Source organism: Eptatretus burgeri, chromosome 18, assembly GCF_056783735.1.
Source record: "Eptatretus burgeri isolate ZD-2024b chromosome 18, Ebu_testis_v1, whole genome shotgun sequence".
NCBI classification, from domain to species: domain Eukaryota; kingdom Metazoa; phylum Chordata; class Myxini; order Myxiniformes; family Myxinidae; genus Eptatretus; species Eptatretus burgeri.
Genome location: NC_140978.1, coordinates 23,540,658 through 23,565,500, shown reverse-complemented (window position 1 = coordinate 23,565,500; position 24,843 = coordinate 23,540,658). Strand labels below are relative to the sequence as shown.

Genomic DNA, 24,843 nt, shown 5'->3' with positions numbered 1-24,843 from the left:
GCTACCTTGCGTCTGCCTTGAAAATTCTATGCCCGCCGCAGGGACGCCCTAAGGTCACCGTGCGACATCAAATCAAAGACCGTCCGGCACCCCCACGTTTTCGTTCTCCACAATTTCTAAATACGCCGTGCGGCTCCCCAAAAATAAAAATATATGTGACTGCTACATTGTGTGACCGTGGAAATACTGCGGCCACCTTATAATTGCTAGTGGCCGTAGATTTTGTTGACCCTACGGCCGCCGTGCCAAATGTGACTTAGGCCTTCGGACTACCCTATGGCGACCATGGAAATAGTGCGGCCGCCGTAATTTTTTGGGCGTTGGCAAAATTCATTATTAATTGATAAGAGCCTACAGAAGCCGCACGAATAACACAAGCCCACCGTACGCCCTACGTACAGTCGACGTGGAACACAACTACATCACAGCTTGGCTTGTCGAATTGCTATGGCCAACATAGAAATGAAAAAAGTTATAACTCCGCGCTATAATTCCACGGCGACCCCTACGGCCTGTAAAAGATAGCCATACGCCGTAGGGCCACCCTGAGGCCACCTCAGAAACTCTGCGGCCGCCGCACGTTTCTGTCAATTCAGGGGGGGGGGGGTACGGCCGCCATATCCTAGCCGTAGAGCAAATGTGACTTAGGCTTGAAGGAGAGGGTACTGCATTTGGGTCCGTTTGTGTATTTGTTTTTCCGCCCAGAACTTTCGTTTTTCTCTGCAAATGCTCGTCGAATCGAGCCGAAATTTTCACCATCAGTGTGACTACTCATGTAGAATGTTTGGATGATAATTATGACATCATAGGTCATGTGGTGCCATGTTGGAAAAATGGAAAAAAAATTGAACCTCTGTATCTCTGAAATCGCACCAAGAACAAAATTGAAACTTGGCGCATAGCAAGTACTCCTCCTCATGGGGAATGTGTTTTTTTTTTTAATGATGGCATAGGTGCCTTTGTTATTACGTCATAATTGCATATGTGGAACGCTACATCCGATCATTATGAAAAATTTTGAGGGTCATCTAGGGATAATATGGTCCACAACATTTTTTGATTACGGCATCGGTCACGTGATTGGACAGCCATATTGTTTTTGTTTTTTTTTAACCTTCAAAAATCTCCTTCTTTGATATGACTGAACCGGTCATCACTGCCAGCAGTAAAAATGTGGCAGTTCTAATCATGCCTCTTATTAATTACATAACACACCTGTAAACAAACACCACACAAAACTACACAAACACCGCACAGCACATCACACAAAACAAGTCCTGGTGAGGGTCTGCAATCTCTGATTGCTCTTTTTCTTGTTTGATTCTGTGATTCTGTGATCCTGCTGCCTTATGTCGTTTAGCTCCTCCATGAGCCTAACTTTTTCAAGGATAAGTTGAACCAAGAGCTCCCTTGGTTGCTCTCGGATTAATTCAGGGTGTGCACTAACTGATGTAAGAATGAAATTGCAGCTTTTCGCTTTATAGAGCGTTCAGCAAGCCTCGAACTTCCTACCTGGGCCTTATTCTGGCAAATGTGCTGATACTGCATCTAATTGCTTTTATTTGGAGCAGACATTACAACCACTGGATTAAATATGCGTTAAGTAGTGCTGGTGGTGGTGGTGGTGATGATGGTTGTGGTAAACAACTGTGCTTGTTTCCAGGTCGCAAACCTTCTCCGTCTGTTCAAAATCCCGCAAATCAGCTATGCATCGACGAGCGCCAAGTTGAGCGACAAGTCCCGTTACGACTACTTCGCACGAACCGTTCCACCCGATTCATACCAGGCCAAAGTACTAGCTGATATTCTGCGTTTCTTTAACTGGACCTATGTATCCACTGTGGCGTCGGAAGGCGATTATGGTGAGACGGGCATTGAGGCATTTCAAATGGAGGCACGCTCAAGGAACATATGCATCGCAGCTTCAGCCAAGGTCGGACGCTCCATGGACCACCGATCCTATGATCACATCATCCACATGCTCACTGAGAAGGCAAATGCAAATGTTGTCGTTCTCTTCATGAGGAGTGATGACGCCCGTAGCCTACTTTTCTCCGCGCATCGGCTCAATATCTCCTTCCAGTGGGTCGCCAGCGATGGATGGGGTGCTCTGGACTCTGTAGTTCACGGATTGGAGTCCATCGCCGAGGGAGCCATCACCGTAGAGTTGTCTTCTTTTCGCATCCAAGCATTTGATCACTACTTTCTGAACCTAACACCCCATGGAAGTCCACGAAACCCATGGTTCCGGGAGTTTTGGGAGCACAAGATGCGGTGCTCGCTTCCCGGCTCTGATAAAGCCGGGCGGTTGTGCCCGCGCCACCTCTCGCTTCGTAACGCGAGCTACGAGCAGGAGTCGAAGATCATGTTCGTGGTGAATGCCGTGTACGCAATGGCTCATGCCCTGCACAACATGCAGCGGTCTCTCTGCCCGGACACTTACAAGCTCTGCCACGCGATGGTTCCCATTGACGGACGTCGTCTGTATAAGGAGTTCATCCTGAATGTGAACTACAAAGGTGTGTCACATGCATTGCACTACATCCATGCACAAAGGTGGCCAAAAACTTTGCTCCGAAGTGGTGTCGTAAAACGATTTCCCTTTGATCAGATTCAAACTCTTGTTGGGTCTTAACAAAATCAGTTATATCCAGAAAGGGTTGTGTTAAGCTAAAGCAGTGAATTTTACCCTTCCTTGTTTTTATAGTTATCTCAGACTCATGGAGGAGTTTTTACATACACAGTACATCACATGCATGCCAAGAGCATCAACAGGTAATGATATTCTTCCATATGAATTTACAAGCACATGGCGAGACTATAACGGCACACTCGGAAGAGCTCCATACCTCTGCCAGGCTGAACAGTTTACGTATTGTATCGCACTGATAGACCGGATCTGCATCCGCACCTTAACCAAAATCGAATCAACTTGCTCTTGTCATCCACCAACTCATCCACCAAGATTTATCATGACCCATCCACAACTTTTTTGAAATATTGTGTGATATATAGTTTTTGGTCCTATCTCTCTGTGATGAGGAATCTATTATAAAATTATAAATTCTCTTATCTGGATCTGGAGTCAGATCTTCACCAAAATCGAATCAATTCGTCCTTGTCACACACCCAACCGGTCCACCAAGTTCCGTCCAAATCCATCCATAACTTTTTGAGATATCCTGCTCAAAAACAAACAAACAAGCAGTCATAGACCGGTACTTACGAAATTGTCAACTTGACCTCTGACCTTGTCGAATAAAAGCTGTCTCTTGAGAAGGTAGCGACGCAAACCAGAAGTTTCTCCGATGATTCTGTACCAAACCATCAAAAATCGTAACGTCGACCGAAGCAAAAATCTCCATTTCTCCACGGAATTATTCAATATTATTTTAGCAAAGTCAGAAAACCGTAATATTCGGCCATCCACCAACAATCTTTACATAATCCGACGGCTCAGCGAGTCAGGCATGCGACGATAACCTTTATTGGGATAAAAAATGACTTTTAAACACCATCTTTATCGAAAACACCGTCAGCGCGCACACGGAAAACCTTTACGTGACTCAACGACGCCTCTGCTCGAGCGCACTGCATCACGTGACGACCCGTGACGCGTCGAGTGAAATATTTTTTATACAATCGGAAAACGTCTCCAAAACATCCGATTTTACCAGAATTTCGACAACCGAGTTTTAAGCGTCCTAAGCAATCGCAAAAACCGAAGACAAAATTAAAATCGAAGTTAAAACGAACTCGTAACGTCGAGCGAAGCAAAAATACTCCATTTCTCCACATTAATTTACGGAATTATGTTTGAGCTCACTGTGACCTTGACCTTTGACCGATTTTAACCAAAATCTAATCAGTGCTAGCCATCACCCTCCTGAATCACGTGGTGTAATTTGACATTGGTAGCTTCTTCCGTTCTCGAGTTATTGTGCCAACAAACAAACAAACAAGCAGTCATAGACTGGAACTGACTAAATCGTCAACTTGACCTCTGACCTTGTCTAATAAAAGCTGTCTCTTGGGAAGGTAGCGATTCAAACCAGAAGTTTCTACGATGATTCTGTACCAAACCATCAAAAATTGGATGTTTTGGATGTTTGACCTCACTGTGACCTTGACTTTTGACCGATTTTGACCAAAATCTAATCAGCGCAAAGCCACCACCCTCCTGAATCACGTAGTGTAATTTGACATTGGTAGCTTCTTCCGTTCTCGAGTTATCTGTACCAAACCATCAAAAATCGAATATTTGACCTCACTGTGACCTTGACCTTTGACCGATTTTGACCAAAATCTAATCAGCGCAAGCCATCACCTTCCTGAATCACGTGGTGTAATTTGACATTGGTAGCTTCTTCCGTTCTCAAGTTATCGTGACTACAAACAAACACACAAACACACACACACAAACAAACAAACACACAAACGGAGGACGGAAGTGATCAATATACTTACGAAATCATTAGATTTCGTAAGTAACAAGCAGTCATACACGGGTACTTACGAAATCGTCAACTTGACCTCTGACCTTGTCAAATAAAAGCTGTCTCGAGAAGGTAGCGACGCAATCCAGAAGTTTCTACGATGATTCTGCACCAAACCATGAAAAATCGAATGTTTGACCTTACTGTGACCTTGACCTTTGACCGATTTTGACCAAAATTGAATCAGCGCAAGCCATCATCCTCCTGAATCATGTGGTGTAATTTGACATTGGTAGCTTCTTCCGTTCTCCAGTTATCATCTTTTGGATGTTTGACCTTACTGTGACCTTGACCTTTGACCGTTTTTGACCAAAATCTAATCAGCGCTAGCCATCACCCTCCTGAATCACGTGGTGTAATTTGACATTGGTAGCTTCTTCTGTTCTCGAGTTATGTTTTAGATGTTTGACCTCACTGTGACCTTGACCTTTGACCGATTTTGACCAAAATCTAATCAGCGCTAGCCATCACCCTCCTGAATCACGTGGTGTAATTTGACATTGGTAGCTTCTTCTGTTCTCGAGTTATGTTTTAGATGTTTAACCTCACTGTGACCTTGACCTTTGACCGATTTTGACCAAAATCTAATCAGCGCTAGCCATCACCCTCCTGAATCACGTGGTGTAATTTGACATTGGTAGCTTCTTCTGTTCTCGAGTTATGTTTTAGATGTTTGACCTCACTGTGACCTTGACCTTTGACCGATTTTGACCAAAATCTAATCAGCGCTAGCCATCACCCTCCTGAATCACGTGGTGTAATTTGACATTGGTAGCTTCTTCCGTTCTCGAGTTATCCCTTTTTTTTGTATGTTTGACTTCACTGTGACCTTGACCTTTGACCGATTTCGACCAAAATCTAATCAGCACTTGCCAACACCCTCCTGAATCACATGGTGTAATTTGACATTGGTAGCTTCTTCCGTTCTCGAGTTATCGTGCCAACAAACAAACAAACAAACAAGCAGTCATAGACTGGAACTGACGAAATCGTCAACTTGACCTCTGACCTTGTCTGATAAAAGCTGTCTCTGGAGAAGGTAGCAATGCAAACCAGAAGTTTCTACGATGATTCTGTACCAAACCATCAAAAATCGAATGTTTTGGATGTTTGACCTCACTGTGACCTTGACCTTTGACAGATTTTGACCAAAATCTAATCAGCACTAGCCACCAACCTCCTGAATCACATGGTGTAATTTGACATTGGTAGCTTCTTCCGTTCTCGAGTTATCATTTTTTGGATGCTTGACCTCACTGAGACCTTGACCTTTGACCGATTTTGACCAAAATCTAATCAGCGCTCGCCACCACCCTCCTGAATCACGTGGTGTAATTTGTCATTGGTAGCTTCTTCTGTTCTCGAGTTATGTTTTAGATGTTTGACCTCACTGTGACCTTGACCTTTGACCGATTTTGACCAAAATCTAATCAGCACGAGCCATGACCCTCCTGAATCACGTGGTATAATTTGACATTGGTAGCTTCTTCCATTCTCGAGTTATCGTGCCAACAAACAAACAAACAAACAGAAACGGAAGGCATCAATATACTTACGAAATCTTTAGATTCTGTAAGTAACAAACAAACAGAAACGGAAGCCATCAATATACTTACGAAATCTTTAGATTTCGTAAGTAACAAACACACAAACAAACAGTCATAGACTGGTACTTACGAAATCGTCAACTTGACCTCTGACCTTCTCTAATAAAAGCTGTCTCGAGAGAACGTAGCGACGCAAACCAGAAGTTTCGACGATGATTCTGTTCCAAACCATCAAAAATCGTAACGTCGACCGAAGCAAAAATCTCCATTTCTCCACGAAATTAAACCTTAACGTGACTCAACGACGCGTCTGCTCGAGCGCGCTGCACCACGTGACGACTCGTGACGCGTCGAGTGAAATATTTTTATACAATCTTAAAACGTCTCCAAAACATCCGATTTTTACCAGAATTTCGACAACCGAGTTTTAAGCGTCCAAAGCGATCGCAAAAACCAAAGACAAAATTAAAATCGAAGTTAAAACGAACTCGTAACGTCGAGCGAAGCAAAAATACTACATTTCTCCACGTGAATTTACGGAATTATGTTTGACCTCACTGTGACCTTGACCTTTGACCGATTTTGACCAAAATCTAATCAGCACTACCCATCACCCTCCTGAATCACGTGGTGTAATTTGACATTGGTAGCTTCTTCCGTTGTCGGGTTATCGTGCCTACAAACAAACATACAAACAAACAAACAAACAGAAACGGAAGTCATCAATATACTTACGAAATCTTAAGATTTCGTAAGTAATAAACAGGGGTGAAAACATAACCTCCATCCACCTTCAGTGGTACAGGTAATAATGGACATTTCATCACAAGACTATGCCTGGTGTTGGCTTAATAGTTTGGGTGGTGGGCTTGGGATTCTAGGATCCTGAGTTCAAATCCCCATTGGCTGTTGAATTAATACCAGGTGTGGTTGACTCTGCCTGTCATCCTTCCGAGGTCGGCAAAATGAGTGCCAGCTTGCTGGTATCCTGTGTCGGAATGGTGACCCGTCCAGGATTGTGCCCAATAGCCAAGGAGGCTGCTCAGGCAGCACCAACACTCTGCACAGTATGGTCCCGATGGATGGATGGATTAGAAGACTAAACGAAAGGTATTTGAATCTGGGATCCCAATGCTATGAGCTGTGTGCTCAGATGGAGCACCCAAAAGACCAGCTTGCAGCTTAACCCACACAGAGGGATTGGAAAAGGTACAGGGTCTCATTTAAAATCAGATTCTTGTGATGGATACCTTAAAATCTCCATTGTGCCTGATAATACAATCTGCTTAATGACCCTTTCATATCACTGTGCAATTCCCCATTTTGGTTGTAATTCCCTGCTTTATATACGAACAGGAAAGTTACTGGAAACTTAGTTATCACATGTTCATTAAATCGTTCTCAAGTTTGTTTTTAGATCTTGTCGCTGATGTCTTGGTAGCTTGTACATGTTGACAGACTGCTGGTAGCTTGTACATACATGTTGCTGTGTTTGAGCATGGGGAGTGACTGTGGAGTCTATCTATTTGGGTTCTTCCTGACATCCTTGTTCTTTTCACACTTCTTTCTAATTTTTGTCACAATTCTCTTTATTAGACCCCTTTGGACTCAGTCCGAAATGGAGGCTTATCCATTTGGTCTCGATTTTCGTGTCAGTGCGCGTGTCCGCAACCATATCTCGGACATGTATGGACCGATTTTATCCGTACTTGGCACAAAGACAACAAATGATGGTATACACATGTGTATAATTTTGTTTCACGATGAGATCAAAGATGGCTGATCCATTTTAGTTGTAAAAAACAACAACCTGGTATCGGACACGTCCTCGACCATTTCTCGTACATGCATTTACCGATGTTGTTCAAACTTGGCACACAGATAAAGAACGATGACTTACATAAGCACATTGTTTTATATTCGACATCAGATCCAAGATGGCCGACCGATGGCCATTTTGCTACTTAAACGTGTTCCCAACCATTTCTCAGACATGCATGGTCCGATTTTGTTCAAACTTGGCACAAGCACAGCACATGGTGGCGTACAACTGCAGCTATCTTTATTTTGCAATCTGATCAAAGATGGCCGACTGGTAAACAGGCGGGCATTTTAGTTTTACATAAATATGGGCTGGCCCTTTAACTACATGCAGCAAAATTACTAAAACGACGGGGGCTATGACATTAGATACCTTTTTAGGTCATCTCTTCGAGCATGACCTAATAATATGGGTGTCAATGTCCTTCGATCATTCCGTCCGTCCGTTCACAATGAAGTTGAAGCGGGAGATCTGGTCATTAGTGATCCTGATTGAGGTCGATGAGACGTACACGATGGTATGACTTTCAAGGTCACCGAAGGTTAAGGTCACGAGGCCTTTGAAGTTGCGAAAATGACGATTTTCAAATTCTATCTCCTCCTCCATTTCTCAAGCGATCTTGAATTTGATTGTAGCATATGAATCTATTGGGACAATATCTAAATTTGGTCGGGCCGGATTTTCGATATTCGCTTTCGTTTTCGTGTCACGTGACTTCAAAGTTGGCAAAAAATGCAAAAATGACGATTTTCAAAATCTATCTCCTCCTACATTTCTCAAGCGATCTTGAATTTGATTGTGGCATATAAATCTATGGGACAATATCTAAATTTGGTCAGGACGGATTTTCGAATTTCGCTTTCGTTTTCACGTCACGTGACTTCAAAGTTTGCAAAAACTGCCCCACCTTCAGGAGGCTATATATTTTCTCGCAGAGATGACCGTCACTCCCGTACGGGGGTAATTTTTTTACTTGTTTATTCTAATTTTTCTTTTTCTTCTCTTTTATCCCTTACTCTCTATTTCTCTATTTTGTTATCGATCTCTCTAAGGAGAAATGAATTCTTGCAGAAATTTTTCTGTAAGGCTCACTTGGCTGCACCTGGATGGGTTTGAGGATTGTGGACGAGCGGATGAAACCCGAATCCTATCCAGGTTCCTCCTGATGACTCCATATTTGCTTTATACCACTTTGGGTTCCTTCTTGGTCTTCCGTTTGATTGGTCACAAACACGGAATCGAGTTGAATGATATTCTTGGCCAGGAAGGCATTTGCAATTACAACTTATACAGGGTGATCCAAAGAAGTGAGCCTCAGGAAAAGTTTAATAACCTCCAGTTTTCGCTCAATCTCTTATTTTTCAGGATGTCTGAACTGAGTTAAAGGAGAGTGTATCTGCCAAGTCTCTTGAATCTGTGACATTCACACACCACGTCGTGGACACCTGGAGAAGTCATTTTCTGTAGAAAACTATCTGCAGACAAATTCGTTCTTACAGACGAGGAAACTGTTCTACGCACATTTTGCAACAAGGAAAGCGCACAGAACGTCTCAAATTCAAAGGTTTGTGAAGAAATTTAAACATCATGGCACAGTCTTGAATATGAATTCACCAAACAGAGGAGGTCATGCCAGCCAACCAAAATCAAGGTCACCTGAGAATATCGCTGCCGTCGCTGACTTAGTCGCCCACAGTCCTCATAAATCTCTTCAATATCCTGTCAAGAACTCAGCATCAGCAAAGAAAGCTCGAGGAGGATTCCGATAACAGTGCACACAAGTCATCAATAACTCTGCTCGATGTGGGGCCCTCTGCATTGAGCGAAATGGTGCCCATTTGGAGCATATCATCAAATATCGACGTCGTCAGTAATTTCATTATAAAATTGTCAAATTTCTTTGTAGACAACTGATAACTTCCCTATGAATGCGTAATAGGATCTGTTAATTTTGTGAAGTTTGATTGGATAATATTAAAGTTATTAAACTTTTCCCAGGACCCACTTTTTGGGGTCACCCTGTTGAATAGAATATGCTTTCAGGTTGTGATACAGTATGTACACAACTTAAATCAGTTGTCTCCTTGGTGACGGTGGAGACACCATTGTCTTGTTTGATTTTTTTAATACCAAATATATTCATCCAAAACATAATATTACAGCATAAGATTAGCTTATTGTCCCCCCCTTTAATAATTGGTAGGGTATTGGACGACGATGTCATGGATGTTAAAATTAAAACTGTGCCTTTTCAGGTCACGGGACTCTACTTTGTATTAAATATTCTCTTTTTGTAAGAAAATACTGCATGGAATGCTTTGCCTAAAATAATTAACTAAAATGATGTAAATGTGTTTGCTTTGTCTATGTGGTATCTGCTGTTCTCTTTATCAAATGCAGTTTCTTTCTTCTTCCTTTAACCACTCCCATCTGTGCTCTTCTGGGTCACGTGTGGGTCCTTTGGGAAGTTTGTTTGGATTGAATAATGATGGGCTCCTCACCTCGTGATTGCACTCCTGTTTAGTGTTTCCTTGTTTAAGGGCACGAGCTGAGGTATCTGTCTTTGCCCTAACGAGCAATCTTTGGAAAGCGATGCAGTCACGATGGCCCGGATGGCCTTTTCCCAAGATGAATACATTTAAAATTCATAATACTTGCAAATATTTTGTTCAGATACTTGCAAATATAAACGACATATACACTCCTACACCTCAAGACGGATTTGGACCAAATTTGTCACAGAGGTAAAAGCTTGTACCGGCCAGGTTTAAGAGGGGTTAGCAGCTCCTTTGGCCTTAAAATTTAAACCCCCAGGAAGAATGATGGGGTAAACTTCCTCGCTGTTGCAGTTGGAGTTGGTTTGAATCGCGCTACCTTTGGTGGTGTCGTGGAACAGAAAGAGTGCTGCAGCACATTGCTAACCACAGGTGATCAGAGAAGGGTACTCCCACCAACGGTGGAAATGGCACCGAAAGGATGAACCAGAACTTCAGCCCTGCAGGATGGATTTAATTTTCCTGAGTAACTAGATGACTGTCATCTTCTATAGTTATTTCCTCTACCACCAGGCTAGCTTTTTCCATCACTGGGGACGGGTACTTTTGATAGTCCTTGCTATAAGAGGTGTGTGTGTGTGTGTGTGTGTGTGTGTGTGTGTGTGTGTGTGTGTGTGTGTGTGTGTGTGTGTGTGTCACCATTTTTTCTCAGAGATGGCACAACGGCTCTTTGTCAAACTTTCAGAGGTTCATCAGTGAGTGTTGTTAACAAATCAACATTTTTTAAAATGTTTGGAAAAGTAAGTTGGATTTTTGGGGATATGTATATATTTTTAATTGCTCTGTCATGCCTAAGCCTTTGTCGCTATGTGAAAGGTCGTATTAAATGATCCCCGATATTAAATGAATCGTGGGTGGAGGGAAGCGTTTTAGGCCCCCAGCAAAAATGTTTTTGATTTCTTCAAAATACCAAAAGGAGTAGAACAGCACCGGTAAATGCCGGGTACCCCTGCTGGTGTATAATACATGCAAAATTATATATAAATATATAATCAGGGCTCCAAACTACGAACATAGGCTCGTGGAAGAGCTGTCACACAGCACGGATCAGGACGTGACAGAACAAAAGGAACAGCAGGAGAAAGGGGGCAATGCCAACGGCAGGGCGGAGGGAGAAAGTAGATGGAGATGGACAAGCAGGGGATGTGGGTAACGATGAGGGATAGCGGGTAGGGCATACTAATATAAAGGATCAGCATAGTTTGTTTATTTTTGTCGACTTGAATCCATCTATTTAATACTTTCACAAAATGGCGCAAACTTTGACCCTGTACATGCCCCTTCCCAACCCAATTATTTATTACCTGTCCACCAAGGTCTTTGTAAATCATGTAAAGATACACACAAGTGTCACCTATGGGTGTCCTGCATGCGATACATGTTTGCAGCCATATTTCGCCAAACTCCACTATCAGCCTGAGAGCAGCACTATTTCATATTATGGAGTCTTGAGCACAAGGAAGAGTCTTTAACTACTGGACTTGTTCTCATAATTTGGGACCTTTTTACTGTCGTGCTTGGGATGCATCGTCCGAATGTCAAGTCTGGATGTGATCCTATAAGGAGTATAAGGGATAAGCATGCTATAAACAAAGTGCATTTTATCTCTTCTTTTTTTGGAACACGACATCTTCAGCACAACCCTATAAATATTTGGTGCATAATCTGGAAAAGGCGGATTTATTTGTTGATTACCACGAAGCCAATCTGGAGTATGAGTGGGATGACGTGGAATGGAGTACAGTACTGTCAGGTTCTGCAACGTCTCCATGTAAACCTTCAATTGTGTGAAGTTCCCAAAGTGATTTGCTCAAAATTCCAGAAAATCATTTTCGACGCTGTTGATGAAACTTTTCTTTTTTTTTTTTCTTGTTTTCACTGCTCCTCCACTTTAACACAACTTTGCAAATTTTTTTGGTTGAAGAATCCTCGTGTGTAGAGTGCTTCTGTACATTTTCCAAGAAAATACTCCTGAGACATCAGTTGCAAACCACCTACACACTGCACACCTGAACCTATATGTCACTTTAATGTTTCTGATCTTAAGGAATGATGTTTTTCCAGGCCTATACTTATAGGCCTGTTTGATCAAAATCCAACACCAATCCTACAATGTTGTCTTCTTCTCCCTCGCAGCACCATTCAACTCGGACACAGACAGCTGGGAGCGTTTGAACTCCTTGGGGGACAGCATAGGACGATACAACGTGCTGAGTTTCCGCCGCAAAGACAACGGGCGACATTCGTACGTCCCAGCAGGACACTGGGCACGGCAGCTGCACCTGAACCCTGCACGTGTGGCATGGCCGCGGTTCGCCAACAACTTGGTACCCAGCTCACAGTGCAGTGCTCCGTGTGCCCGCAATGAGGCAAAGAGCATGCAGCCAGGGGAGATGTGCTGCTGGATCTGCGTGCGGTGCCATCCACATGAGTTCCTGCTGGACGAGTTTACGTGCTATGACTGTGGTGCGGGTCGTTGGCCCACAAGCGACCTTACCGGCTGCTACATACTACCTGCACGACACATCACCTGGACCGATGCCTGGGCATTGGTGCCGGTGACTCTCGCATGCCTGGGGATGTTGTGCACCATTTTGGTCTCGTTTGTCTTCTACAGGTACAGCAGCACACCCATCGTGAAGGCCTCGGGTCGTGAGCTCTGCTTAATACTCCTGATCGGAATCTTCACATGCTACGCAGTCACTTTTCTGGAGATTGCCAGGCCTTCTATGGTTATCTGCGCTCTCAGGCGCCTGGGTCTTGGTACCTCCTTCACAGTGTGCTACGCAGCACTGCTCACCAAGACCAACCGCATAGCACGAATCTTCGGCAATGCCAGTGATGGTGCTCAGCGCCTCAAATTCATCAGTCCTGCTTCCCAGGTGTTTATCTGCATGACCCTGGTGGCCTGCCAGGTGGTCTCAGTGGTCGTGTGGCTCATCATTGAACCACCGGGTGTGCGGCGCGAACCTTCACCAGAGCGGCGGGATGTCGTCATCCTTAAGTGCAACGCGAGTGATGCTTCTGTGCTCTTTTCCCTCGTCTTCGATGTGGTCCTTGTAGTGTTGTGCACAGTGTATGCTTTCAAGACCCGGAAGTGTCCAGAAAATTTCAATGAGGCCAAATTCATTGGCTTCACCATGTATACGACATGCATCATATGGCTTGCCTTCCTGCCAATCTTCTACGTTACGTCAAGTGATTACAGGGTATGACTACAGCACGAATGGGAAATGGGAGATTTATGAGGAGGTACCCAAGTCTTTTATGGCTTAAAGTATGGCTTTCCAATTTTGTAAAGGGACCGGGCCAATGCATGTGTATTTCTTGATATTCTTTCCAAAAGAGAGATTGCTGGCTTAATCTTCTTTGATGGCCACAATTATTCTGATATTCTTGCAAGGTTGGCAGGGAGAAAGTTTGACCCAACTCTTTCACGAACTGGCTGGCTGGGCCTGACATTTGATTAAGGTGAGAGCAGGAATTTGGTCATCGTGCCAGTGACAGCTCACCTACTCTATGTGAAGGACATCATGAGATCTTCAACATCCACCAACTAATGCCAGCAGACAGGATACCCAGCTTAACGTCCATCCTCGTCCTGCCTGTTAAAACACCATGATGGCAGTTTATAGCTGGGCTGAGATTCAAACCGAGGCGAGACAGCTTGGAGAAAAGTGTGTGTACCTCGAGTCTAGGTCAACCTGCCAGCCCTGGAAATTTGGCTTAAGAAGACTAAAAGAGGGGATGCTGCACCCTCTTGTGGATAAAAATCAGTACAGCAGCTGCTAATCAAATTGCTTGGCAAGTGTTATGCTGGGCAGACATTTGTAATTTGATCGAGGTGTAGACAATAATTCTCTGACTCCTCGTGAGATACCTTGAGATCTTAATCGTCTGCTAACTAATGCTAGCAGGCGAAATACCAAGTTTAACGTCTATCCGATGGATGGCACACACAGTGATGCCTCGCACTGCATGGCAGAGACCGAGGTGACATTTTATAGCTGGGTGGAGATTCGGACCCATGCTAGACATTTCACAGGTGTGTGTGCACACCTCTTGGGTATCCCACCAGCCACCTTGGAGATTATGGTCTGGGGTTGACATGGTCCTGTAATTGGTATTGCACCATTTGTATTTTTAGAAGCATATTTACTGCAAATATTTCACTACTTATCCCACCTGCCACCCAGGTACAAACAACCACACTCTGTGTCTCGGTAAGCCTCAGCGGTTCTGTCGTGCTGGGATGCCTCTTCACTCCCAAAGTCCATGCGATCCTATTCCAACCACAGAAAAACGTGGCAAGCATCCGCAGCAACGCACCACGATGCAGCCTCACTGCTGCCGCACCCACTCCTGCACCAGGTGGGTCCAACCATTACCATTATGTTGCCATGGTTACAGCATCCAGCAATTTTTATCTTGCCAAAACGAAGTTTTTGCAAGATATGTTAGTCAGCTTGTATGTTTTTTGTTTTTTTTTGTCTGTAATCACGTATAAAAAATTCTGCAGAGCACAGTTATCATTGGAAATTTTTGTAACTTTGCATATCAGAGGCCTATAGAGGTCCCTTTCAGCGCATAAAATTTTGAAGGTCAAGGTCAAAGGTCAAGGTCACTTTGTCGCAAATCAGGGGAGTTGACGAAACCCTTATTTTTTGAGTAATTTTGATCGGATCGTCTTCAAACTTCATGGGAATATAGTTCATGGTCTGGCACTGAGCTGATTAATTTTGGTGGCGATTGGCCTTGACCTTCATGGTTAGCACCTGAGGTCAAACATATTTGACCCCAAGGTCAAATTTTCAAGTTTTAGGAACCATATCGTGTAGTACCTCAAATTGAACACCTCGATGAGTGCTTTCTCGATATGTCACGCTTGAGACATTATGAGGCAAACGCATATTTTTCATGGTTACTCTGTAGAACGATTCTCATCGGAATCTCTCGTAGGCAGATATTCCTCAAGGAGTCGCTCCTGGTGGATAGCAGCTCTGTTCACCTCAGTGTGACCTTAAAGAAGTCACACGTGGTCACCTTTTGGCAAGATACGGGTCACCCTGCGGGTGACATTGGTTTATTTTGTTTGTTTTATTTATAAAAAAATCCATTTCTTGCTTCCCTCATAAAGTACTGCAAGATAAGAGCAGGACTCTAAACTAATATTAATACACTTTTTAAATTGATTTTTTTTCAGTGGGGACTTCTTTCTGGCTGGCGGAAAGTTCAGAGGACATCATTGGTGTCCTCTTAGTGAAATGCCTGGTGCTAATGTGGTCAATCATTTAATTTATTTGGGATTAACTAACCATGCGCAGCTGTTTTTGGTTGGTCCCATGCGAGGTGGGAATTTGGTGGTAATGAACACCGAGGCTTGTGCTGTCAACATTGATTAAAATGGACGCATTTTTATTTCCATGAGTTACAAAATTTGCATTCAACAATGCAGAGCTTCATCAGTGTACGATATAGATTACAGTAGATTTGAAAACCAGCATAGACTAACACACAGCCTTCCTTCTGAGGTGACACACACACACACACACACACACACACACACACACACACACACACACACACACACACACAGCTTCAGGAACTGGTGTGGCTCATAGTATGTTGTTATGTAGCAATTCATACAATGGTCAACTTTTCAAATAGAATCTGGAAACGTGTTTTTTCACTTCCTAAGATCACATAGGACTACAAATCAGCTGTTTCCAATTTTTCCAAACATTGCTAATGACAAATACATGGGATTAACTCTTGTACAGGAGATGGTTGTCTACAACCTCGTACTCTCTTGCTCTCGTTCATGGCTCTCGTACAGGAGATGGTTGTCTACAAAAGCCAAATTAATACCCCTAAAGATCTGTTGGACTGCTTTATTCGAAGTGTTGGTGGTAAATCGGTTGGTTACATGGATGCATACCTAGTATTTGACAACTACAGCATCATTAATTCGCTCAAGGACAGAACCAGACAGCTTTGTACGGCAGGGAGAACACAGGACAAGGGGTAGAAAGACGATACTACATGCATTAAAGACCAAGTCATTTCTGAGCACTAAGGGAACAAAAGCCAATCTTGTGTTGCATCTTGCACAAAAAGCTGTTCGATTGTGCAAAGTGCCGATCACCACACACACTCAGAAAGGCGTCCTTTCTTCCCAGCCAAACATGGTGAGCATTCCGAGTACACAAGAGGAAGCTGATACACTGTTGATCTTGTATGCAGTGGCAGTGAGTCATCTGGGCAATACTGTGCACATATATTCTTGTGATACTGATGTGCTAGTGCTTGTTCTGCGAAGAGTATCTGATCTGAAGCCGGACAGTGTTATCATCATGGGCACTGGAGATGGACGACGAAAAATCAAACTCAAGCCCATCTATGTTGCTCTAGGTGCAGAAAGAGCAGCAGCATTGCCAGGATTGCATGCACTCACTGGTAATGATACCACTGGTCACATCAAAGGAAAGGGGAAGTCATCATGCTTCAAAGTCTTCATGAAGGCAGGTGAAGATATCTGTGCTCTTGTTGGACTTGGTGTTGGAGTGTACCCATCACCAGGGGTGTTGTCTGGATGTGAAAACTTTGTGTGTCAGCTGTTCAACTCTGGGTTTGCATCAGCCAAGGTACTGAGGTGGCACATGTTCAAGCAGCTGAAGGGTAACCAAGGTGTGGAGAAGCTACTTCCGACTCAAGGATGCATCACTGAGCATATATTGCGCGCACACCTACAAGCCAACATATGGTTGCAAGACTTAGTAGCTGTACCAAGTCTCGTGGATCCTGTTACTCTGGGATTGCGAAAACTGGAGGACGGCCACTATGTCACAGTTGTTTCAAAAGTTCCAGCAGCACCGGAGGCTGTGGTGGAACTTGTGAAGTGTTCCTGTGTCGCCAGTATGTGCAGTGGACGGTGCTCTTGTAAGGCACATAATCTAGCCTGTACAGAGCTCTGCAAGTGTGAAGGAGCTGAGGACACATGCAACAATGTCGCAATTGATGAGAATTCAAGCAATGATGAGGAAAATGAGGACTTGGATGACTAAATAATTATATATGCCGAAGCATCTTTGTGTTTTGTATTTGCACATCCATTCAAATTGTGTGTTCTCAGTACTACAGAACATCCTTTTTGTGCATATTTGGCTGTCATCTTTTGGGGGGTTCTTAAATAATGCCTAAAATTTAGCTGAACAGATATTTATTATCTCTGAATGTGCTATAATGGGTAAAATATGGCGATTTCTCAAATTTTGGAAACTGCTTATGAAGACGACGACGGTTCACGAGCGGTATTTGACGATGTAGATTGTTTCAGAAGTCAAGGATGAGACAATGTGATAATGTTTGACCAAGTTATAAAAATGATCAACATGATGTGTTACGAGTGACAGGTTATTAGCTGCAAAATGTCGAAAACCCGGTTTTGTTCAACAACTTTAAAAATTTGACCTTTGCATAACCTTTAAAGGTCACAAAACAATGTTGTGGACATAAAATAAGGAAACAGGATACGTGCTATAGCTTATTACAGTGCGTGCGCTGTATACAATTGCACCGAGTTTGAAATGTCCCCGGCGTCGTCTACTACGTCTCCGGTGGGTCCGGTGTCCCCCCCACGTGCCTCAAGACAGCCAATGACGGCCGTCCGGTAGATGCAGTGCGTAACCTCGATGGAAATGGCGACAATTGACGGAAATACCTGAGTATTTCAATGGAAATTTGTGAAACTAATGTGTTATATATGTGAAAACCATTTAATTTATTGCTTGACGGAAAAAAAACGAAGAAACGCTCCCCTCATATACGAACTAACGAACAAAAGGCGTCATTTCCATCCACCATGGCATTTCGCGCCAAACGCTGAAAGCTAAGTTCTTCTTATGACATCATTCTCTTTAATATTAGCCATAAACAAGTGTTTCGTCATGCATTAGTCGTTGAAATTTCCTTACAACAAGAACGAAAAAATAATCTCCTCAGATTCAACAAGAACGAAAAAAAACCCCCCGAAAACATCATGTGCAGGACAAGACCAATCGAGGTGAAGGAAACGATACTGTAACTGCACTGTCCCGATTGGTCAAAGGACACCACGTGTGTTGTGTGGGCGGTGTTATGCACGAGGATTCCAGGCTAAGTTCTTCTTATGCCATCATTCTCTTTAATATTAGCCATAAACAAGTGTTTCGTCATGCATTAGTAGTTGAAATTTACTTACAATCATTCTTTTGCGGCCTCCTGCCACACTGTATCGAACTATTTCATTCCTTCTGTGTATATATATATATATATATATATATATATATATATATATATATATATATATATATATATATATATATATATTAAAGGTGCTTATAATAATAACAGGATTTTTACATTTCATATATTAAGTACGCTTTTTAATTGCTTTTCAACTGGAAAAGCATGAATTGCATATTTTAACATTAGTGTACTCATTTGATTCAACACACGCGCTGTATTGAAGGATTTCACTTGTTGGAGTTAGTTCGTCGAAGAAGGTTGAAAACCCGGTTTGATTCCCACAGCTTTGAAAATTTGACCTTTGTGACCTTTAAAGGTCAAAGGCCAAGGATTATGACCTTTGGTGCAAAACTTCCTCTGGAACATTCCAGGAACAATATAACATCATATAGGCGATATGGCATTTCACACTCCTCGGATTATCCATACTTTGATGAAATCAGCGTAAAAACAAACTTGAAGGGGGCGCCACGGGCAAGGTATTCGAGATAGAGCAAAATGGTTTCAAGACTTTCGGTGGGGAATGACCTCAAGATTATGCATAAAAAATATTGTCATCCTAGCTCTCAAAGTTTGGGCGGTCGTATGATTTTTATGTCAAAATTCGAAATTTTCTAAGTTCGTGACCTTGTGACGAAAATGAAAAAAAAAAAATCGAGCTCCGTGGGGCTATGCAGGTGCCATTGGGCTAACCAAATACCGAAACCCGTCAGATTCGACAAACCCCCTTGGAGAAGATGCAAATTGAAATCAGCTACCCCCAAAAAACATGTTTTTTGGGCGTGGCTCCGCCCATAATGGGCGCACCATGCCCATTTTCAGGAAAACACAACTAGATCATGATATAAACCTCCCACCAAAATTGTCAGGATCGGATCAAAACCCACAGAGCTATGCTCGGGACAGACAGACAGACAACAATAACGAATATAGTGGTCACTTATTTTTTTCGTGAAAATATTTTTTCGTGAACCAAAAAAAAATGGAAACAGCTGTTTTTGTGTTCACTGTAAACATAGGAAGTGAATAATCACAAGTTTCCAGATTCTATATGAAAAGTTGACCAAATAACACAATGACACACTATCAGTGGAATGAATGGACAATGGTCCTCAAGGTGAACCCTTTTGATATTTTGCACATTAAAATGCATTTTTTTAAGAAACATTTTATTTAAAATAAGAAATTGATAACACTTTTATTGCTGTGCAAAGCCTCAAGTCTGATGCAATTTTTCAAGCACCTTTAAATGCACGACAGATTACAGTAGATCATCTCAAACTTGGGCAGAATGCACATCGAAGACATTAAAAAAAAATAAAAAAAAATCAATTTATGGTTAAATTAGATTTAAAAAATGAAGTTAAATTGAACAACTTTGTCCAACCTTGCATAGGGTGGATCGGGTGTGCAAGTCTCGCTTGTTCTCGACCGAATGCTGCACACCTGAGACCATGGACAAACACATTCAGGACAAGGAGCAGATGGCATCGACCTTAAACATCCAACTTGTAGCAAAATAGAATGTAAAAAAGGTACGATTACATTCGACAACTTGTTAAATTGTGCTTCAGGCCCCAAGAGGTCGCAATATGAAAGTCGATCTGCTTGCGAACTCATCGGCACAACCATTCCAATACCTGTCCTGTCCATTTGGGAAGGGGCGAGGCTAAAACTCTGACCTGCACTTTATCAAGGAGGTCAAGTGGGGCTGCAGTTTCCCCCGGGAAACACATGGTGCACCGTTTTAAAAACGCACCTTCACGAACCAATGCCATGAGTTTAGAGTACAACCTCTACCACCTCTGGCACATGCTCCCATACCAGACACCTACCACCATTGCACCTGCTCGAACTTCAGTTACAAAGCCTTCTATAATTAACTTTCTCAAATCCCTTCTGGGCAGGCAAAATGGCCAAGAGGTTTGCACATTCACCTCAAAGCCATCTCACCTGGGTTTAACTCCTGACCCAGCTAAAAACTGTCATCCTGGAGCTTCACAGGCAAGGTGATTCATCAGTCTGTGTGCCATCCCTCGGATGGATGTCCCATCTGCCAGCATTCATTGGTGGATGTTAAAGATCCCATAGTGTCCTTCATGAAGAGTCGGTGAGGTATTGCCAATACCATGAACAAATGCCAAATTGCTGCCCTAACCAGCAGAGGGCATTGCATTAGTGGCATCACCACACTCTCAGTCAATGATGCTACCCCACAAACTTATACTGCTTTCAAAAGAATCCATTTTAAATTGATGCAAAGTGCATAATCTACATTGTTGAAACAGTAACAATAACAAAACCTTCCCCTCATTTTATTCCAGTGCCACCACCACCTCCTTGCGCTCGCCCGGGCATCTGCAACGGCACAGAGGTCGTGGCATCGACCACTTCATCGCTGTAACATGACGTGAAGAGAGCGCCAAGTGTTCCCCCCCACCGACGCGTGACGTGGTAAAAAGTATACAATTATACAAGTTTTGGACACTCGCTGTCCAAGTCCTTTTGATGTTTTACTATTACGTCACCGCAGCCGTTACATAGCCCCACATCCAAAACTGTCGGGCAAGATGAGGAGTGCAGTAGCACTCGGGTGACATTTGGTGTTCGAACTAGATGTAGAATACATTTTGTACTGACCTTTCTAATAACAATGTATTTAGTATTGTTTGTAGACTTCCAATCACATGCATTGGACAAAGCACATGTAAGACTTTTGTGAGAACTTTGAAAATGCAATAATATATCTATCTTACAAATGTTATACCATGAATTATAAAAAAAAAGGAAAAGATGTTCACATTTGTACTACAGGTGTGGTAACATCAATATCTACCCTCTATGTAACGTATTGTCATTACATTGATGGATATATGGACTACTATACTGTGAAGTGTTCCCTGTTCAAAATCCACCTGTAATGAATCCCTCTTTCAAAAAAAATTAATCATAATGTAAACAATTGTTCTAATATTTCCCAAAAGGAAGTGTTTCATCAATCACTGCAGGCGCATTCACTTGTCGTGTGTGCGGCGCAGAGGGGGTAACTATAGACACTCATGTTTCATCATAAAATTAAACTTGGCAAGAAAATGTTGTTACACAAGCATGTGGGCGAGGTCGTTAATCAGCTGAGCACCATTCAACATCGTTTTCACCCATCACACTCAAAAACCTCAGGGATTTCTCACCAGGGCTGCAGCAGCTAATGCCGCTACGCCCACCCGGCCATCAAGATCGCAACATGAAGCCAGACTGGCAGCTGGCAAGTTTCGATACACAGTGGTGGTTGGAAGGTCGTACGACAATTAATTAGATCTCTTTTCCTTTATATGAAGCAAAGATATTGGGCGAAACCAGACAATTTCATTAAGATTACAAATCTAAATTGCTCTGCCTCAAGCAGCAATTAGCCACACACACACTAACCTTGTGAGTTGGTGAACTAATAAGCATGTCTTGCACACCAGCACAGTCCATTGAACTTCTGGAAGCCTGATACCTCTAATTAATTTGGAGGGTCGTCCCAAAAATTTCTACATGATCTCTATCCTCAAAATTCACTTCATCAAGCAGCCAACTGACTTACATTAAATCAAAGCACTGAAGCCTTCCTTCTGAAGTGTTCTGAAAGCGGTGGACAGATCGGTGTTTAAATTTCACGCAAAACGTCCCGTCCTGGGTGTGATGCATTCCATGTGCACTATGATGCACACGAGGGATTGGAGGTCTTATTTAAAATACTTTTTTAATTCCCAAAACAAAACAAATAGCATGAAAAACTATTTACCAGACTTATCGGCAAATAAGGTGGTGTACACGCAACTTTGGCGATCATCAACTCTTCACTCTTGAAAAATAAATAAATGAATAAACAAGCAGTCATAGACTGGTACTTACGAAATCGTCAACTTGATCTCTGACCTTGTCTAATAAAAGCTGTCTCTGGAGAAGGTAGCGACGCAAACCAGAAGTTTCTACGATGATTCTGTACCAAACCTCTCATAAAACATCCGATTTTACCAGAATTTCGACAACTGCATGCTAAGCATACTTAGCCATTACCAAAAGTGAAAACGGAATTGCGATCAGAGTTAAAACGAACTCGTAACGTCGACTGAAGCAAAAGTCTCCAATTTCTCCACGCAATAATTTAATATTATTTTATCAGTCACAAAACCGTAATATTCGGCCATCCACCAACAATCTTTACATAATCCGACGGCTTAGTGAGTCAGGCATGCGACGATAACCTTTATTGGGATAAAAAAATGACCTTGAAACACCATCTTTATCGAAAACACCGTCAGCGCGCACACGCAAAACCTTTACGTGACTCAACGACGCGTCTGCGCGAGCGTGCCGCACCATGTGACGAGCCGTGACGTGGCGAGTGAAATTTTTTTAATACAATCTTAAAACGTCTCCAAAACATCTGATTTTTACCAGAATTTCGACAACCGAGTGTTAAGCGTCCTAAGCGATCGCAAAAACCGAAGACAAAATTAAAATAGAAGTTAAAACGAACTCGTAACGTCGACCAAAGCAAAAATACTCCATTTCTCCACAGGAATTTACGGAATTATGTTTGACCTCACTGACCTTGACCTTTGACCGATTGACCAAAATCTAATCAGCACTAGCCATCACCCTCCTGAATCACGTGGTGTAATTTGACATTGGTAGCTTCTTCCGTTCTCGAGTTATCGTGCCTACAAACAAACACACAAACACACAGAGGACGGAAGTCATCAATATACTTAAGAAATCAATAAATAAATGTACAAGCAGAGTGACGGAATTTTTGTTTGAACCGTCATGTATACATAATGGAGGGGAAGTACGAGTATGTTGCACGTTTCATCTCCTCCCGGAGGAATGGACCGAGCAAGCTGAAACTTTCAGCGATTAATAAGAGTACCCTGAAGTTGTGCATGTGCAAATTTTGCTCGATTCCATCAAGTTTTGAAAATATATTTTTTTTCATCCACAATTGGAACTATCGGAGCGATATAATCATGATGTATTATATATGTACATAAGCAGTACGCATGCTTTATATACACAACCTGGGTTATTATCCTCGCCGAAGGAATCGGAGAGGGTATTGCGTTTGGGTCCGTTTGTCCGCACAGAACTTTCATGTTTTTCTCCGCAAACACTTGGCGGATTGAGACAACATTTTCACCATTGGTGAGATTATTCATGAAGAACGTTTCAATGATAATTATGACGTCATAGGTCACGTGGTGTGGCGGCTATATTGGAAAAATGGGGGAAAAAAAAACAAAAAAAAACACTTTGCACTTCAAACTCTGAAACTGCACCAAGGGAAAAAAAACAATTGAAACTTGGCACATGGCCAGTACTCCTCATGGGGAATGAGTGATTTTTTTAAATTACATCATAGGTGCCATTATGACGTCATAATTGCATATGCAGAACACCACATCCGATTAGTATGAAAACTTTTGAGGGTCATCTGGGGATAAAATGGTCTACAGAAAAAAAAAAATTTAATCACATAAGTCATGTGATTCAGCAGCCATATTGTTTGAGGAAAAAAAAATCTTCTCTGAAGTGGCTGAAGTTTGAGGCGAAACTTTACACATATGACCACCTGCCCATGAGGAACAAAAGGTTCACACGGTTTGGCAGCCATATTGAATTTACCTGAAAACCTATAAAAATGCACCACTCAAAAGAAGTCCTGGCAAAGGTTTGCAATCTGATTGGTCTTTTTCTCGTTTTATTTTTGGAAGCGATCGAGGCAGCGGGCTGTAGCATATACACCACCCAAATAAAGGGATTATGGCAGAAGAAAGTGTTGCACAAGATTACCCGTTGGAAAGATACTCTGCGAGTATGTAACTGTCAAAACGAAGTGAAAAGTGGCAAAAAAAAAAGGCGATTTCATTTTTATTTCAAACCAATGCACGGATCAGGTCAAGCTCACTGCTTGTACAATTCACATACAAAATAGACCGTGCAATAATTTATAGTAAATAAATGACATGATTTGCCTCTGACAAAATATAAATGTGAAGGAAGAGTTTAAAATTCTCAGCCTTATCACAAATGTACAGTTTGAGTCCCCCACCCACTTGCCTGGTCACTCACTCACTCCTGTGGACAAA

The 24,843-nt window shown here is 42.5% G+C and overlaps 1 protein-coding gene across 6 annotated transcripts in view; it reads left to right on the top strand.

Annotated features, from left to right (window-relative positions):
* Positions 1 to 21,812, top strand: part of GRM2 (glutamate metabotropic receptor 2) — a 101,228-nt gene extending 79,416 nt beyond the window's left edge. For all 6 annotated transcript variants that reach the window (XM_085864034.1, XM_085864033.1, XM_085864032.1 and 3 more), the window contains 4 exons: positions 1,664 to 2,519; positions 12,557 to 13,629; positions 14,617 to 14,791; positions 21,031 to 21,812. In XM_085864034.1, the coding sequence (XP_085720160.1) occupies positions 1,664 to 2,519; positions 12,557 to 13,629; positions 14,617 to 14,791; positions 21,031 to 21,110 (2,184 nt within the window). In that variant the 3' untranslated portion in view covers positions 21,111 to 21,812. The remainder of the gene's footprint in view (positions 1 to 1,663; positions 2,520 to 12,556; positions 13,630 to 14,616; positions 14,792 to 21,030) is intronic.
* The last annotated feature ends 3,031 nt before the right edge of the window (positions 21,813 to 24,843 follow it).